This window comes from Musa acuminata, chromosome BXJ1-1 (genome assembly GCF_036884655.1).
Source record: "Musa acuminata AAA Group cultivar baxijiao chromosome BXJ1-1, Cavendish_Baxijiao_AAA, whole genome shotgun sequence".
In the NCBI taxonomy this organism is placed as follows: domain Eukaryota; kingdom Viridiplantae; phylum Streptophyta; class Magnoliopsida; order Zingiberales; family Musaceae; genus Musa; species Musa acuminata.
Genome location: NC_088327.1, coordinates 25,883,596 through 25,902,349, shown reverse-complemented (window position 1 = coordinate 25,902,349; position 18,754 = coordinate 25,883,596). Strand labels below are relative to the sequence as shown.

Below are 18,754 nucleotides of genomic sequence, written 5' to 3'. Positions count from 1 at the left end.
AAGGCAAACATTCTTTGAGTCAATGACGAGAGACAGGACGAACCAGAGCTAGAATTAAAGGTTTCTAGACCGGACAAGCGCGAACCTTTGACCTCCAATCTCGTTATCTCGTCCTGAATGGAATGTTCCAAGTGAAAGGAGTCTTCACATACAACATATTAAGCTTCTCGAACTACTAAATAGTGTTAATATATATATATATATATATATATATATATATATATATATATATATATATATATATATATATATATATATATATATATATATATATATATATATATATATATCTGCTATTGCTATCTTTGTCCCACAACTTTTATGGTTTGGATTCCAACAAATGCTGTATTGCAAAACTCAAAATGGTCATTCTGTAATATATTGTTGATACAGAACTTTGGCACATGCTGGCAAACTAGATAATTAGAGGTTATAGACATGGTCTCTTCGTTAATGGATTTCCTCCTGCACAAAGGGAAGGGTAGAATGGTATAAATCATATTTATGACAACGATGAAACAAAAGCATGACTACCGGTCGCTCGTAGATCATCCTTAGTCCTCGATCTGCACAACTAGTAGCTCCGATGGAAATGCTAAAGAAGCTGAGTAGGAAAAGGATCTGCTAATAAATTATCTTTTTGGTTGAAAAAGAAAATTACTCATCTCAATCCATCATAATGCATAAGCCAAAACCTTTCGTGTAAGCAAAAGTTAAATCTAAGAAAAAAATAAAAATAAAAAAGCATAATTGCATTAATTTTGTTCGATTCTGAGAAAGCAGCTTGTTGATTCACTCGCTAAAGGTCTTGCCCCTTCTTGGACAAGCCAACAAACTTGATTCAAGATTAAGTTCATATGCTTTTACGTCAATCAAATCTAAGAATAAAATTATCTTTTGACTGACTTGAGCACCGAGCTTAACTTTGTGACTACAAGCGCGGGCAGGCATTCACCTTTCAAAGATTTGGTTGCTTCCAAACACCAAAAGTCAAGATGCCAAGAATGATGGAACAGATGCTGCCCACTGCTAGGGTTTAATAGACATAGACAAGCACGCATTTGATGAGCCTGTTGACATCCAAATGCCTCGGCATAACCACAAGAACTTGGGAAGCTGAGCTTGTACTTGATGTGGAGGTGTCCTCATTCTCATATCAGGCGGAAGCGAAATGATTTTAAGAACCTTCTACAGTAGTATTCTTCGATAGCAAAAACAAGATTTCGAACTTGATCTGTTGAATCACACTGTTAGATAGAGTCAAGTACAAAAACAAGATTTCAAACTTGATCTGTTGAATGACTGGGCTTGTTTCTTCTCACTAGGGGAGTGAAACAATTTGGAGAACCGCAAAGGGTTTGATATGAGAGTGACAGGTAAAACAAACCCACAGAACTCTTGTGATGCCGAGCTTGTGTTTGATACCGTGGTTTTATCTCTTTTTCCTATTGGGCGGAAGCAAAATGATTAAAAATTGTCTCCAATGTGGATTGATTGATACTGTATTCTTCAATCCCAAGTGCCTCCCTGAGATACAGAATTACACAATTAGGAAGGGTAAGCACAAAAGAATAATACTTGTTTGTTTAGGAGCCACTGGATACCTGTTGTGCTCTATGTGTCCAAATATGTCAGCAAGAGATGAGCCTTCACCGTATGGCAACTGAAAATTTCACATACTGTTTTAGCAGAAACAAAAGGATGAATTGATCTTCAAAGAATAACATGTAAACATCAAGGTCGTTGGAGATGGCTTGGAACTTCAGTTATCTTATACATGAGCAATCCTTATTTTATGAACATGATTTGTTGGCTAAAAGCAAATAAAATACTCAAGAAGGCTTCCAAAGTATCAAAAGATTTTCTAGTTTATCTTGTGATTCTAGTTCTGGCACTTCTTCAACAGAAGGAACAATATAATTCTTCTTGAAGAAACATAAGATGATTACTGTATTTACATTAGAAACACTGGAACAATCAAACAAACATTTACAAATAACAACCACGATACCAAGAGTGTCATTATTTGCTATTATGGTACTTTCATCGACTTTTTAAATAGATACCTTACAAACTGATTCAGCCTCTGTTGCTTTTTACGGAATTCATTATTTAATACTGAAACAAGTTTAACTCATAACATCTTATTTGAACTCCTGACAATGTTCCAAGTAAATTATAGTGCAGGTTCTTAATTAATGTATTAAAATAGGAATGAAAGGTAGTCAGAAACAATTTACCTGGTATCTAATGCTCAAGCCATTGGATCCATGAAATGTAGCACCAGGAAATGAAGAGAGAAAAAATGAATCAATTAACAATAGCTTTTGTTTGGCTAACCACCACTCAGAAAATATTCTCAATGGTATACCACCTGTTCATGAGAGGGAAAAACAACACAGAACATAAAGACTGTGAGCATAATCTTGTTAGTCTTTAAAGCGACAGACAAGTCAAAAAATGAAAACACACTAGAAGATTTTACAACAATGTTACTTATTCTGAAGTTCAAAGAACATTCATTATTAAATAGTTCATTAGAGTCCAAGTAGCATCTTTATCACAATTGTTACAAGCAGAGCATTTAAATGAGTAGCATCAAAATCAGCAGAATTGATCCAAGTTTTACATGAACCTGGAAATCATAAATTTTATATATTAAAAAACTGAGAGGGTTAAAGGTGAAATTTTATTATAAGAAAATCAATGATCCCTATCATGCTTGAAACCAACATTCATTAGATTTAGTGGGTTTTTTCATGCTGCTTCATCCTGCAGCAAGACAAATGAATCATTATGACGACACAAATTATTCTTTAATTTCAAGCGCAGAAGTATGCCAATCAGTTGAAGTCCTTTGTACGTAGATCACAAAGAGGTTTAAATTAAGGGCAAATATTTGCATATCCAATCAAATAGTCAATTATATCCTTTTTTACTTCTAACTAAGTACCACTCCGTATCGCTAGGTATGGGCAATATAAACCGGTCCGATAGAAGATCGGTATAGGCAGTACATACTGGTCTGATAGGGGACCGGTATAAGCAGTACATCGGTATATCGGTACGCTCGGTATAACTCGGTACGTACCATGCCGATAACTAATCGATGGTACAGGCAATACATACTGGTCTAATAGGGGACCGATATGAGTAGTACATCGATATATCGGTACGTCGGTATGACTCGATACAGCTCGGTACATACCGTGCCAACAACTAGTCGGTACACTGGTACAGACCGATCAAGCGAACCATGCTTCTAACTCTATATGCACCTACATTTTGTATTTGCTTTGTATGTACATGTGAAGCCTATGAAAGAAACTAGTTCTGATATCTAGAAATTTTAAATTCCTTTATTATATATTTAATAGAACATATTTACAAAGCCCTACCATCAAATTTTTCTAGTAAGATAGAGGAGATAGAGGATTCAACTAAGGTTTGATGTACCGAGTTGTACAACCCAATATGAGCAGTATATACCGGTCTAACAAGGGACCGATACGCGGATCGCCCTATACCGATGTAAACATGTGACCATTAGCTGTTGTCGCACTTGAGCGTCACATCACAAAATTTCGTACTGTTTCTTAGAGAACAACCATGTGTGGATCTCCTTGATCTCCTCGTCAAGAAATTTCCCGCCAATCTCAAAAGGAGCAAGAGGTTTAATCTAAGAAATCATGCTTTTAAATGATGAACACCATAAATCCATATGGTGTCATTCAGGTTCATCTCATACATTTATAACACTGAGAATAAACTTTAGTAATTCTAACTGAAATGAGAATGTTGAGAGACAAATGTAGGCAGGATAAAAGAGAGCAAAGGCGACCTCTAACTCAAATTTACAGATTAGTCAAAAAACGCTTAGTGATGAAACATCTGTTGAATCTCGTATTTTGATGATGAAACCACTTGATATATGTTTATGATTTAATCTGCGTTTTGAGTGACGCAGGCTGCTTCGATCAGGATGAGACAATTAAAACAGGAAAAATCATGTTGTGCCGGCGGAACATATCAGAAGATTGGACGTCGGACCGGTGGATCGGTCGACGTATCGACAGAAGGCTTCGGGTCGTGGACTCGGGCATCGGGCCAAGAAGAGCGGGTATTGTGCCAAGGATATCGGAGTTGCGGAGTCAACTGGCCGATTGGGCAATAGGCCGCAAGAGAGGACGATGCGTCGAATAATCGGACGAAGCGTCGAGGGACCAATGACATACCGGACAACTTGGTTAATTGCTTAGGATTAATTGTCTCGATCGAAGTTTTATTTTACATGTGCAGGATTAACTACGATGGAAGTAAGACATGCAGCAGGAGTTGTGCCGGAATCAAGACAATGATCACGTTGGGAGTTCGAGAGTTCGACGGAAGTTCGGACAATCGTCGGAGGTTCTGCGGGAACGAATCCGAGAAGTCCATGAGCTTGCCAAAAGAAGCTCGTCGGAACTCGCCAAGTGGATCGTCGCAAGTCCAGGAGTTTGCCGGAAGTCCGCAGGAGCATCACCGAAGGTTCATCGGATGATCGACGGAAGTTCGCCGGAAGCTCGCCGGAAGAAGCGATTGACGCACCGGAGCAAGTTGCAGTAAATATCTTAGGAAAAATCGTAGTAAGCACAATGATTAAGTTGGAAATGGGAGGTGATCCCATTAACTTAATCTTGGGGCAATTGGGCCCCTGAAAAACCCAAATTGGGCCGAATGGATCAACCCATTCGGACCCTGATTTCTGCCAGGCGGTTGAACCGCCCAAGCCAGGAGGTGGCACCGCCTGGGCTAAGTCTCCGAGCGAGACTGGGCGGTGCAATCGCCCCAGCCAGGAGGTGGCACCGCTTGGGCTTAGTCTCCGAGCGAGTCTGGGCGGTGCAACCTTCGCTGACAGAGGTGGCACCGCCTGGGCTCGGTCTCCGAGCTCTGGCTGAGCGGTGCAACCGCCTCAGTCAGGAGGTGGCACCGCCTGAGCTCGGTCTTCGAGCTCTGGCAGGAGGTGCAACCGCCCCTGACAGGAGGTGGCACCGCCCAGAGGCTCAGTCTTCGAGCTCTGCCAGGCGGTGCAACCGCTCCAGTCAGGAGGTGCAACCGCCAGATCCCGGAATTCCGGGAATTGACAGTTTTGAGCTCCAAATTCGAACTGGGTTGGGGCCTATAAATACCCCACCCATTCAGCACTGAAAGGGCACTGAACATACACCGAAATCTAGATCTTGTTTTGTGATTTTTAGAGCTCAAAATTGTTGTAAAGGCCAAAAGTTCTTCTCCCTCTTTTCTTCCAAGTTCTGAGCTTTAAAGAGAGGAGAGAAAATTCTGTAAGGGTTGTCTCCTAAGCCCGTCAAAAGGAGTGAAACTGTAAAAGGGTGGTTGGCCTTCGCCTATTGAAGGAAGGCCTCTAGTTGACGTCGGTGACCTTGTCGGTGGAGGAAGCCAAAAGTGGAGTAGGTCAAGATTGACCGAACCACTCTAAATCTCGGTTTGCATTTACTTTGAGCATCTTATCCTTACTGCAAACCTCCTCAATAGCTTACTGCCTTCTGCGCATATACGATCGTGTTTCAAGCTCTGCATTTTCCGAATCAACGTTTAGACGTAAATCGTTTTTATCGTACGAACATCATATTTCAGTTTGCGTTTACGTTCTGATTTCTATCTTAACTGCCAACTGCCTTTATATCTTTGCTTTAACTGCATCGTGCTTGGTTACAAGTTAAAGTGATTTACGAATCGGATTTTCTACCGAAATCGCTCTTATCGTACGAACGCGATTTTAATCGTCGAAAGTTTTCTGCTGCACTAATTCACCCCCCCCTCTTTGTGCTCTTGATCCTAACAATTGGTATCAAAGCCCGGTATTTCTCATTTCAGATTTACACCCGAGAGAAATGGCTCTTCATGGCTTTTAAGAGGGCTTTTCGGTTGTTCGTCCACCGTTGTTTAACAGATTGGATTACACTTATTGGAAAACTCGAATGAGAGTTTTCTTGATTTCTATGAATTTGGATTTATGGAATATCGTTGAAAACGTTTTTCAACTTCCCTCTAAACCAATGAACGAATGGTCGGATGTAGAAAAGAAGTATTTTTCTTTAAACGCAAAGGCTATAAATGCCTTATTTTGCGCTTTGGACAAAAATGAGTTCAATCAGATTTCTACGTGCGAAACGGCTTTTGACATTTGGCGAACACTTGAAATCACGCACGAGGGAACTAGTAGAGTCAAAGACTCGAAAGTTAACATTTTATTGCATGATTTTGAGCTTTTTCGAATGCAACCAAGTGAGACTATAGGCGACATGTACACCCGTTTCACGGATGTCGTCAAAAGTTTAAGAGCTCTTGGAAAATGTTTTTCGGATTTTGAACTCGTAAACAAGATTTTGCGTTCTCTTTCTAAGAAGTGGGATTCAAAAGTAATTGCAATACAAGCTAAAAACCTAAACAACTTACCACTTGAAGAACTAATTGGTTCGTTGATGACATATGAAATGGTGCACAATGCACATGATGAACATGATGAACAAAATCACCTTCGAAAGAACAGGAAGGATTTGGAACTCCGGACAAATGAATACCACTTGAGCGATGACTCAAGTGATGAGAACAATGATGAACTTGAACTTCGAACACTAAATCTTAATAAGTTTATTAAACAAAAATATAAAATAAACAATAAACTTGAACGAAGGAAGAGACTAAAAAAGAAGAACACAAAGTGGGATGAATCGAGCTCCTCCGAAGACGAGGAGAAAATCAAGAAAGGCGAGGTGGCAAACTATGCCTTAACCGCTTTCAATGATGAGGTAATCGAAATCCCCCTAATTTATTTTGAAATTACTTGATGCTTTCATGATGTATTTTCTTTTTTAGTTTAGAATTAATGTTTAAGAAAAAAAAAATTTATGATAATGCTAGTAATTTCGAAAATGATAATATTGCATATTTTATGATAAACAAACAAAATAATTTTGATTGAAAATATGAAATCATGGTTAAGAAGTAATAATGTGTATCATGTTGATGTCCATTGTTATTTCTCGATTTTGAGTATATTAAATCATGTTTAATTTGAAGTTATGATTAATGAGTATATATTTTTGAAATTATGTATGATGATTCTTGATAATTATGGATTATCGATTTTCATGATAATAACAGTGGCTTTAACAATTGATGCATGTTTTGATTTGACATAAATGAAATAGGCATGGTTATATGAAATAGTGTAAGTGTCATGCTTGACGATTGTATACTCAATGATGCATAATGATGTAATAAAAACACTAAATGTTTGGATACCATGATTTATGATTTTATGCATGAGATTTTAAAGTTATACATGATGATTTTTGTGACTTATTGGTCTTGATGGTTTTATGATAAAATTCATTTTACGATCCTAAACGTTGATGCATGTTTTCATTTGACATAAATGAAAAGGCATGTTAACATGAAATCGATCACTTAAGATTGAAACACTTAAAAAAGGGGGAAAAATATATTATTAATGAAATCATGAATCTATTTATGTTATAAATTTTGTGAGCCATAAAAATGATTTTGATAATTTAAATTTGAAATGAGTTGTTGCTAAAATGAAGTATTATAAATGTTGATTTAATGTCATGAATGCTCTAAATGATGAATATTTGGTATCATGATCAAAATGAAGTGATAAATACTTAAAAAATATTGATTTAATGTTCGGTATCATGAACACTTTATTATCATACATGAAAATAGTGATAAATACTTTGAAAATAAATGTTTGTATCATGTTAGATGGTTTGACATATTGTGCATGATAAGCTATAAAGATGATTGAAACAATGATTGAAATAATAGGAATGATGATTTGGAATCATATAATAATGAGTTTATATGTTTTAAAAATATATATGATAATAATGATGCATGCAATGATGAAATATTCATGATAAAATAATTGTTTTGACATTCAAGACTTGAATTTTCATCAATGCTATTTACCTTTGTCATAATTTAGAAATTAACGTAAAGGGTCTTCCCTTCTTTTTGACAATGACAAAGGGGGAGCAAAACATGCATGAAAGCTAATTTGCTAGCTCATATAATTCAAAAAAAAAAGAAGAAAGAAAATAATTACACTTCTCAAAAGAAAAGGAATTGCTATCTTGAACATCACCAAGAAGTGCTATCCTGCAAATCTCAAGATGTACAAATGCAAACATGCAAAATTTGTAATTTTGCACATCATTAAAATTTATGATGCTTTGGTGATTATGCATGTTCTAAAATGTTATGAGATTCACTAGCTTGCATGATGTAGAACTTGCTATATTGAACATCACCAAGGAATGATATCTTGCAGAAGCAAAAAGTTAACTTGCACATCTAGCAAAACTTATATTTCAAGAAGCAAGAGTTGCTTTCTTGAACATCTCAAAATTACTAGCTTGCGTGTCTTAAAATTGTAAATTTGCCATCGTACTACCATGATGATGAGCATGCCTTATCTTCATGATTGTATTTGAAAAACTATGGCAAAAATACGTCCGAATGATTGAACGTGTTAAAATTATTTTTTGAACTTTCTTGATTGAATGATCAAATTACTTGATTGCCATAATGATTTTACACAATTACATGTTGGAAATTATGTGCTTGAATACAAAACTTCCATGATAACAAGCATGCTTTACCTTCATGATTGTAATTGAATATCTATAGCAAAACCTTGTCCGAATGCAAGAAAGAGTCAAATTTCATTTTTGGATTTTCTTGATCCTAACAATCAGATTTTCTCGATACATTACTCTCTTCCGAACTTAACAAGCATATGTCATATCAAGTTTAGTTCATATCATTGATTTTTGACATATGTAATCAACTAGCAAATACATCTCTCATACACATATCATGTGAAAAATATTTTTTTGAGAAATGGATTTGATGAATATGGATGAAAGTGTTTTTACTTGCAAGGATTTGTTTCACATACATATCTTGATCCTTGTAAAAATGAAGCATGATTTAATCTCTCATCGATTTTAACTTCACTCGAAGTAAACTCACAAATAGCATGTATCACAAATAGTCTTCCTCCTTCATGCAAAAAGATAATAACAGATAAAAAGGAAGAAGTTTTCAAAGCTATCTCCATGTCATGTTTTCCTTGAGATGTTTGTATAATTGATATCCTATCACTCACTGTTGGAAAATGACATGAACCTAGTTATGACATGAATAATTACAAGCACTTATGCTTAAAATTTGCTTGTATCGTTCTCCTTTTTGTTGATGACAAAGGGGGAGAAATATATGAATTGATGCTATGAACAATGATGCTATGATTATGCCATGCTTGCATCATCAAGAGATATATGAATTGATGCTATGATTGCCAAATTTGCATTATGTCATGTTTGCATCATGCGTTAAGATATCAAGAACTTGTATCGTAATTTTACGCGTTGATATCTTACCATGTGATGAAATGTTACAATTGATAAACACTTGAAATGTTTGCGTTATGATATCAAAAACTTACATCGCAATTTTACATGTTGATATTTGATAATAGCAAACTTGTATGATGATAAAACTTGATATTATGTTATTCATGCAATGAGTTGAACCAATATCACAAACACTTGATTGTGGTACTTCTCCTTTTTGTTGATGACAAAGGGGGAGAAGTATGTTGATGACATGACATGTTATGCATAAGTTTATGCAAAAGTTTATAATGACATGTTGCTTGGACTTTTGAATCCAAGAGTTTCTATCAATATAGCATATTGATAGGGGGAGTTTGTTTAAACTCCGGGAGTTAAGGTTAACTCCATCATCAAGTAGTTGTCATCATCAAAAAGGGGGAGATTGTTGAATCTCGTATTTTGATGATGAAACCACTTGATATATGTTTATGATTTAATCTGCATTTTGAGTGACGCAGGCTGCTTCGATCAAGATGAGACAATTAAAACAGGAAAAATCATGTTGTGCCGGAGGAACATGTCAGAAGATTGGACGTCGGGCCGGTGGATCGGTCGACGTATCGACAGAAGGCTTTGGGTCGTGGACTCGGGCATCGGGCCAAGAAGAGCAAGTATTGTGCCAAGGATATCGGAGTTGCGGAGTCAACTGGCCGATTGGGCTCGGTCTCCGAGCTCTGGTTGAGCGGTGCAACCGCCTCAGTTAGGAGGTGGCACCGCCGGAGCTCGGTCTTCGAGCTCTGGCAGGAGGTGCAACCGCCCTTGACAGGAGGTGGCACCGCCCAGAGACTCAGTCTTCGAGCTCTACCAGGCGGTGCAACCGCTCCAGTCAGGAGGTGCAACCGCCAGATCCCGGAATTCCGGGAATTGACAGTTTTGAGCTCCAAATTCAAACTGGGTTGGGGCCTATAAATACCCCACCCATTCAGCACTGAAAGGGCACTAAACATACACCGAAATCTTGATCTTGTTCTGTGATTTTTAGAGCTCAAAATTGTTGTAAAGGCCAAAAGTTCTTCTCCCTCTTTTCTTCCAAGTTCTGAGCTTTAAAGAGAGGAGAGAAAATTTTGTAAGGGTTGTCTCCTAAGCCCGTCAAAAGGAGTGAAACTGTAAAAGGGTGGTTGGCCTTCGCCTATTGAAGGAAGGCCTCTAGTTGATGTCGGTGACCTCGTCGGTAGAGGAAGCCAAAAGTGGAGTAGGTCAAGATTGACCGAACCACTCTAAATCTCGGTTTGCATTTACTTTGAGCATCTTATCCTTACTGCAAACCTCCTCAATAGTTTACTGCCTTCTGCGCATATACGATCATGGTTCAAGCTCTGCATTTTCCGAATCGGCGTTTAGACGTAAATCGTTTTTATCGTACGAACATCATATTTCAGTTTGCGTTTACGTTCTGATTTCTATCTTAACTGCAAACTGCCTTTATATCTTTACTTTAACTGCATCGTGCTTGGTTACAAGTTAAAGTGATTTACGAATCGGATTTTCTACCGAAATCGCTCTTATCGTACGAACGCGATTTTAATCGTCGAAAGTTTTCTGCTGCACTAATTCACCCCCCCCTCTTAGTGCTCTTGATCCTAACAACATCAAATATATAAAAATGAGACCCTTATGTACTTGAACTATGTGAAATTGATAAAAGGGTTTATATCTAGGTTTTCTCCGGCTAGGTAACAATTTTAAATCCAACACTCAAAACTTGTGTGTTTTAATATTGACAAAACAGGAACATGTATTATCTAACAAATATTAATATAAAAGCTTGAACTGAAAATTTAATTGGTAACAAGAAAATAATAAAATAGACTAGATATCTGGTAAAGCAATTAACACAAATATGGAAAAAGTTAGTACCATCTCGAAATAGTTGCTCTGAAAATTGTTCACCATACAAACCATCACTAGAAGGCACAGGCAAGACAGTCATCTGGGTGGATTCTTCATTTCCAAGCATGCGACCAATTAAATTTATCATTTCTCTTGACAAACTAATTTCTGATATGTTTTGTACGGATATTGTTCCAGTGCCACGAATGCACATCTCAAGGTCCGAAATTATACTTTTTGAATGACTTGGGATGTCAAAGAGATTCTCTTGTATTTTTTTACATAGATTTTCTATCTCCATGGAGCTGACATCCGAAGGCTTTAACTGAAAATTATAAAGCCAAAACACATCAGCTGTGCTTAATCTATTAAACAACAAAAAGTCATGATTAAGGAAGCACCTCAAGCTCAAGATAATTTCCGAAACGCGTTTTCAGATGCTGTGGGCTTCCAAGGCATTTCAGTTGGCCACCAACCTTTATAAAGAAGTGAAAATGATGAAGACACAAAACTTAAATTTCACTACTATTGACCATCATGATATTAAGCTTGCTGGATCTAAGGTTACTTTGAGAAATAGTACCATAACACCAATCCGGGTACAGAGGGCTTGAGCTTCATTCATGCTATGTGTAGTTAAGATAACAGCAGTCTTTCCTTGCCTAGTTGACAAGCGAGATATCACATCCCACATGAACCGTTTTGCAATAGGATCCATGCCTAGAATGGACATAAAAAAATGAGACTCAATACACAAACAATGTTTAGGTAAAGAAGTGAGAAATACGAGCATATAACATCAAGGTATTTAGTTGAGCAGCTATTTTTGTACATAATATTACCAGTAGATGGTTCATCAAGAATCACAATTGGAGGATCACCAATCATAGCAATAGCAACAGACAACTTCCTCTTGTTTCCTCCACTTAAACAATATGATGGTTTATCTGCATACTTCCACAGATCAAATTCAACCATCTTCTCCTTAACAACCTACCATATTTGGAAAGATGTAGGAATTAATACAAAATAACATGGTTTCTTTTGCATCATAATCTGATTGGCGATTTGAAGATTATGCAAGTTACTCTAGAGTTGAATTATTGTACATCATCTAGGTTGATTTCAGGAACACCCTTTAATCTTGCATAGAGTTGAAGATGCTCACGAGCTGTCAGATTCTCGAGAAGTGCATCAAACTGTGGGCAGTAACCAATCTTTGGAAAAGAGAAAGATGGAAGGAATCATAAGATACCATAACAATAAACAAACTATTCAGTATGGAAAACAGTTAAAGAAAATAATGATTAAAATTACATGACGACGAGCAGCCTTTGGATACAATCTTATGTCTTTGCCAAAAATATATGCAGTTCCATCTGTTGGTTTCTCTTCTCCTGCACAGAAGCAAACAGAATCAACAGTCCTAAAAATAAGTTGGTGCCTGCATGCTAACTCAGTTTGAAGACATCTAATGTACATGCATTCTCGTGAAAATGTTTGCAAGATCACAAACATATTAGCAATTATGCATTATTGTCAACATCTTTTGCAAGCAATAGGGTACAATCAGAATTGCACAGGTGATTTGACTTTTGTGCAAACTAGGATATGTAAAGCAGCAATTATACTATAAATCAAAAGATTCAAGGCATCACAATAGGAAGGATACTAATAACAGCATACTGATTTTGTCTCCATATGCATTAACATGAGTCTTTACATACATTGAAATGGCACAGAATATATTGCAAAGCACTGTGCTACTAAGTGATAGCTGGGTGGAAAACTAACAAACAAGTCCTATATTCAAGATGTCCTAAATTTAGAACCCAATGAAGCTATTTGCTAAACTGAGGAAATAAAAGAAAATAAACATGGATGAGAATGATTCAACAGCAATAATGATAAACAAGAGTAGTTTAAAGAAAAATATCATAATGATGCTAGTATAAACAAATCACATCAAGGAACAGAAAAGATAGAAATCATGTGTTTAAATTAACATTCTAACAACATAAAAATATTTCTGCATATATTTTAGCAATCCCTACAGACACTTTTCAAGGTGGTTCAGCAGTTTGATAAGATTGTCATTGCTTGATATAAAACATTTTTTTCAACTGGAAACTTGTATTATGGTAGGTATATGCGGAAGGCAAGAATATACTGGAGAAATTTTTTGGTCATAGTGTTCAAAATGAATGAACAACTCCACCATTAACTCCCAACTTCATGAAAATAAATCTTGGAAGAAAATTACAAATAACATGCAGTATCACTCATTACAGTCTTTTGCCTCAAATTACCATAATTCTTGACACACCTTTGCTTTATGGTAGATTAAACAAACATCACCTCATTTAGTAGATAGACAATGTTAGGCCTCAATCATGATTACTAAATAGGTGTGACAATGGTCAAGGCATCAACCAAGTTGTGCATGGATAATTGGAATCAAAAGTAGCCTCACTTTCCCACAAGTCAAAGGGGGAGAACCTCATGGAATTGTCTAGTGTTGTTGATAGATTTCCGGAGTTCAAGAGCAAGACCTATTTTCTTTAGTCAAAAAACTTGTTCAAATGACCAAATGCATGGATTTAGGTTAGTCCTAATCATAGTTACCTGGAACACGGAATGCTTTGGATCATGGAATGGGTAAGAGAACAAAGAACAAAACTTGGTTTGGTATATGTAGGCAGCACTGTGGGTGTGGGTTGGTTCGTGGCTAATAATGAAGCACATTTTAGCCACTTGCTATGTTAGTTAAGAAACAGTGGGTTTGTTTGATATTACATATAAAAAATTCACATCTAAGTCATTTGCAACATAAATTAGGATATTTTAACCTAAGTGATTATTAATGTGGTATCAAGTGAACAAAAAGTGATGGTAGAAAACCTCACAACTACCTTGCTTGGTGATTCTAAAGTTTCTATGTTAGCGAAATTTTGAATAGTTATGTCTACAAAATTTAGCCATCAGCTTATATCTATACTCTGAATTTTACAGAACTATCCTCAATTTTATATTCTGCATACCAGACCATGATGATCATAGAAGCAAAAGCAACAATAATTAGGATATGGAACAAGGATGGTCGATTCAGGGGAGCTAATTGATCTTGGTAACTGCATTACTAATCCATGCTGGGTTAATAGTGATAATTAATCTTAAGATCAGAGAAACGAAAGCTTGGAAATGGAAGACACATACGGGGTTGGAAAATATGGACCTTACTGACAACCAAGGTTTCAGATCTTAACAACATCAGTCTGCACGGACCAGTTTTTATTGGTACAACAAATATCAGTATTGAAACCATAGCTCGATATCAGTACAACACTACTGATTTTTATTTTTTTATTATTTTATTCAATGATATTGGACTGTGTAGGTCAGTATACCACCCAGTATAGTGATTCTGTATCAATCTAGTATATCATGACTGAGATTTAATCCTTGCTAGCACCAACTAGTTAAGGATGACAATTTGCTTATCTAGCCTTCTATCCTCATTTCACACTTATTCTCTAGTTGTATTGGATGCAACTAGACCGAGCAATACCAATTTTGTACCAGGCAAGGTTCGTAATTTCGGTCCGTACAAGCATCCCAAGCCTTGCTCGGTATGGTACATACCAAGGTGTACCAACGGTATGCCTAAAATGAGCTGAAAACCCTCCAAAAATACCTGAAAATAGAAAAGGAAAGTTATGATAGGGGTGAAGTGGCAAAAGCTTCCTAGAACATAAGCCTATTGGGAGCCCGAAGTCACCCTACAACATAAAGAATCAGTAATTAAAGCCTACCAGCAAGTGTCAAGATAGACATCAACAGATTAAGTGGGGGAGAATATCACGGATGTCCATTGCAGACCTGCATCACCTTCATCAACAAACCGTTTGTCGCTTATGTTTTGCTTGTGCAGTTGTTTGGCATTGTGTTTGGCCTTGTTTTTGAATGTTTTTACTGGGATTTTATAAGCAGAAGCAGTTTGCAAAGCTACACAACAATCACTCGCCAGACTGGGCAAAACTATCCTAAAATGGCCACATTTTCGCATGCTATGGTATGTTTTCACAGGCCGTGGTGCGGTGCAAAGCATCAACCATCTCAAACCCATGGAACCACCCGAGTGGCACAAGGATGGATGGGGCTTTGGGGTAATGTTGAGCCTTGTTTGGATAAACAAGTTTGTGCACAAAGTGTGTGTAGACTTGCATTACACCTTGACACTTAATTGAACGGCCGTTTGTGGACTTGCTATTATTCTTTTACTTTCTAAAGTCCCTGTTTTCTTTCTCTCTCTTTTTTCTCTTTGCCCACCAAGTGTTTACTGAATTGCTTGTAAGCTGCACTCTTTTGCAAGACATCAGGACTTATCTGTTACTCATTTTTTGAATTGATCAACTTTGGCTTTTACAAATCCTTCAAGACCTATTCGAGATTGCTTCTAGGGCAACCCTTTGCGGATGGATATTGCAAGGGCGTCTCATAGCTTAGATAATTCTAGCTAGGTCCATGATAGGGTGTATTTTCCGGTTTATCTTGGTATCAGATTGATAAATACTGTCTATGCCGAATCGTACCAAGCAGTATTGCAAACCTTTTAAACCCTCTAACTGTATCCTATCTAATCCTAGAAAAATAGCCTCCTAAAGTTTAGCTAAGTTTAAAATATTATAATAATAGTTAATGATTTAAAAATGTCTAAATTAAATTTTGCAGGCCTTGTTAGACTATTATCACAGATTCCAAGATACAATAGTTTTCATATTAAATGATGTCCAGAATCTGCTCAAATAGATTATTGTCCTTCCTTGTCCTACTCCAACCATACATCGTCTGGTACTTTGCTGACTTCATATAAGAATCCATGACTCCTATTTCTCAGATGTCAGGTGACTATATTTCACAGCAAGTGGGACTTCTAACTTTACAAGGAAATGGTTGGGGTTCTCAATATCTTTGTCCACCTAGGCCATGGGTATGGCAAGTCTTTATGGATGGCTCGGTTAGGCTTGGTCCAACTAGGCCCACATTGTAACATCCAATCCAGTATTGGGGTTGGTTCTAGGGAGGAATCCAAGAAAGTAAACAATAATGAGCCTCAAAGCAACCTATGGATCAATTGCATCTTATTAATGACAATAACTGCCTTGTTTTTGCTTGGGTTCACAATTGATTTAAGAATAAGAACGAGAAAGCTAAATAAAAGAAGTCGAAAGACATCCACAATAACTTAGATTACAGAACTATGAAGTATATACCAGTTAACATTGATAATGTTGTTGTCTTCCCTGCACCATTTGTTCCAAGAAAACCAAAGCATTCTCCTTCCTGAACTGAGAATGTCAATGAATGGACAGCAACTTTTCTAGCATGGTTTTTCCTGGCATGATAGACCTGATATCTGGAATTGGTTAGCTACAAGTGCATATATATGATGACCGAAATCTATTTATATCAAAATGGAAATCTATGTCCAACTAATGTTTTATTGTCACTCAAAGCATGCATGATAGTGAATCAAAAAGCAATGATCATCAGCTATTTAATTAAGACCAAATGTTTCAAAATAGACTTTAAGGAAAATAAGCACCTTCCGCAGATTATGCAGGTAGATTATGGCATTATCAACAAGGCCACTATTTATCCTCTGCCTTTCTGCTTTAACATCAATGTCCTCATTAGCTATGGAAGATGATGAATCTTCATATGATCCCAGAAGATGCTGGAAATGGTCATTGGATCCGTCATGCTGGAGGGTGAGAACATTTTGCCACCACTCTTTGATTGCCATCAAATTTAGCTTTTGAAAGGGAAGAATTTCAAGTGCAATTGTAAAGAGGAAGTACATAATGCTCTGCGATTAAGAAGGTAAAACATTCTTACAATGCCATAATAAACATAAGACATGTTGCAGCAACAAAACACATCTTCTATGTGGTCATTCATAAATGATATGTATGTAGCCTTTGTTCTTGAACAGAGAGAATGATTCACAGAACAAAATACTGTGCTAATATGCTTAGAAGATTATATCATGCCATGATCATTAAGCAAAAAATATTGAAGTTGGAGAAACAAATGGACATGAATTGATTACAGCAACAATGACCATTGGGATAATGTAACCATGTCAGGAATGGTAGGGAGTCCAAAGTGGGTGCCATGGATTTCAGATAATCAGAAAACTTCAGAAAAGAGATAAGGAATATGAAAGAGTATAATGGAAGTTACAGCATATCTAATTTTGTTTCAGCATATGATTTGAGGAACTTACTTCTAGGTCTGAATCTCCATTCCTAAGCATTTTCCAAGATAGTTGTGACTATATAGGCCTGTCATTATCGTTAAATTTCCAATTCTAGTCAATCAACTTGTACGGAAAAACTTTTAATATCCTATGATCGTCAAGCAATTACCAGTGAACATTCAACTGATCCCCTTCTATGAAAGAGTTGAGTAGATTCTTAAATGCCAGTTTGTTTACAATTTTTGTTCAATGAGTATAAAGGACTGAAGCATATCTAACTTTGGCTCAGCATATGATCTGAAGAATTTACTTTTAGGCCTGAATCTCCATTCCTAATCTTTTACCAAGATAGTTATGACTATATAGCAAGGTTCTCGATTTCAATCTGTACTGGTGTACTGAGCCCTACTCGGTACAGTACGTACTGAGGCATACCGACAGTATGCTGGGGTGTACCGGCAATATGCTCAAAAAGAGTTTAAAAACCTCCAAAAATACCGAGATGGACCAATTGATACACATCGGTAATGGTAAAAATCCGAGGTGCACCGATCGATACACCTCGGTAACGATCGAAATCCAAGGTGTACCAATCAGTACACCTTGGTAACGATCGGATTTCGACTGTTACCGCCCAGTACAGATCCTGTATCGCCTGATATGGGGTCAAAACACTGATACCACCCGGTAGAGGGCGGTCTGTGTACTGGTATCCTTGTGGACCGGTACATACCGCCCATACTAAGCGGTACACATCAAAATTGAGAACCCTGCTATATAGTCACTCAACTTGCATGGAAAAACTTCTACTCTGATTGTCGAGAAATTACATATAAACAACATTCAACCGATCCTCTTCTATGAAAGATTTGAGTAGATTCTTAAATGTCAGTTTGTTTACAAATTTTGTTCTTGTAGTTGCCTTTCATTCTTTTTTTTGTTTTGGGAGGGCAGAGTAAGCAACAAACCACCACTAAAAATGGTTAACATTATGAAAAAAAGATGACCAAAAAAGTTCTAATGGGAGGGTGGGGGGAGAGTAAGCAACAAACCACCACTAAAAATGGTTAACATTGTGATAAAAAGATGACCAAAAAAGTTCTAAGTAGTCATATGAAGAGCAAATACAAACTTCATATAAGTAAAAAAAGTATATGACGTATATCTTTCATCCAAA

At 36.9% G+C, this 18,754-nt stretch overlaps 1 protein-coding gene across 8 annotated transcripts in view; it reads right to left on the bottom strand.

The window, feature by feature from the left end:
• Positions 1-731: 731 nt before the first annotated feature.
• Positions 732-18,754, bottom strand: part of LOC103973989 (ABC transporter A family member 1) — a 108,732-nt gene continuing 90,709 nt past the window's right edge. For 4 of the 8 annotated variants that reach the window (XM_065189765.1, XM_065189773.1, XM_065189794.1 and 1 more), the window contains 12 exons: positions 16,921-17,184; positions 16,589-16,724; positions 14,884-15,009; positions 12,633-12,712; positions 12,425-12,532; positions 12,158-12,308; positions 11,899-12,035; positions 11,717-11,791; positions 11,343-11,640; positions 2,241-2,374; positions 1,605-1,663; positions 732-1,527 (listed from right to left, as the gene is read on the bottom strand). In XM_065189765.1, the coding sequence (XP_065045837.1) occupies positions 1,446-1,527; positions 1,605-1,663; positions 2,241-2,374; positions 11,343-11,640; positions 11,717-11,791; positions 11,899-12,035; positions 12,158-12,308; positions 12,425-12,532; positions 12,633-12,712; positions 14,884-15,009; positions 16,589-16,724; positions 16,921-17,184 (1,650 nt within the window). In that variant the 3' untranslated portion in view covers positions 732-1,445. Of the gene's footprint in view, positions 1,528-1,604; positions 1,664-2,240; positions 2,375-11,342; positions 11,641-11,716; positions 11,792-11,898; positions 12,036-12,157; positions 12,309-12,424; positions 12,533-12,632; positions 12,713-14,883; positions 15,010-16,588; positions 16,725-16,920; positions 17,185-18,754 lie in introns of those variants that run through there. The other 4 variants (XM_065189780.1, XM_009388696.3, XR_010514709.1 and 1 more) reach the window with 3 other exon arrangements.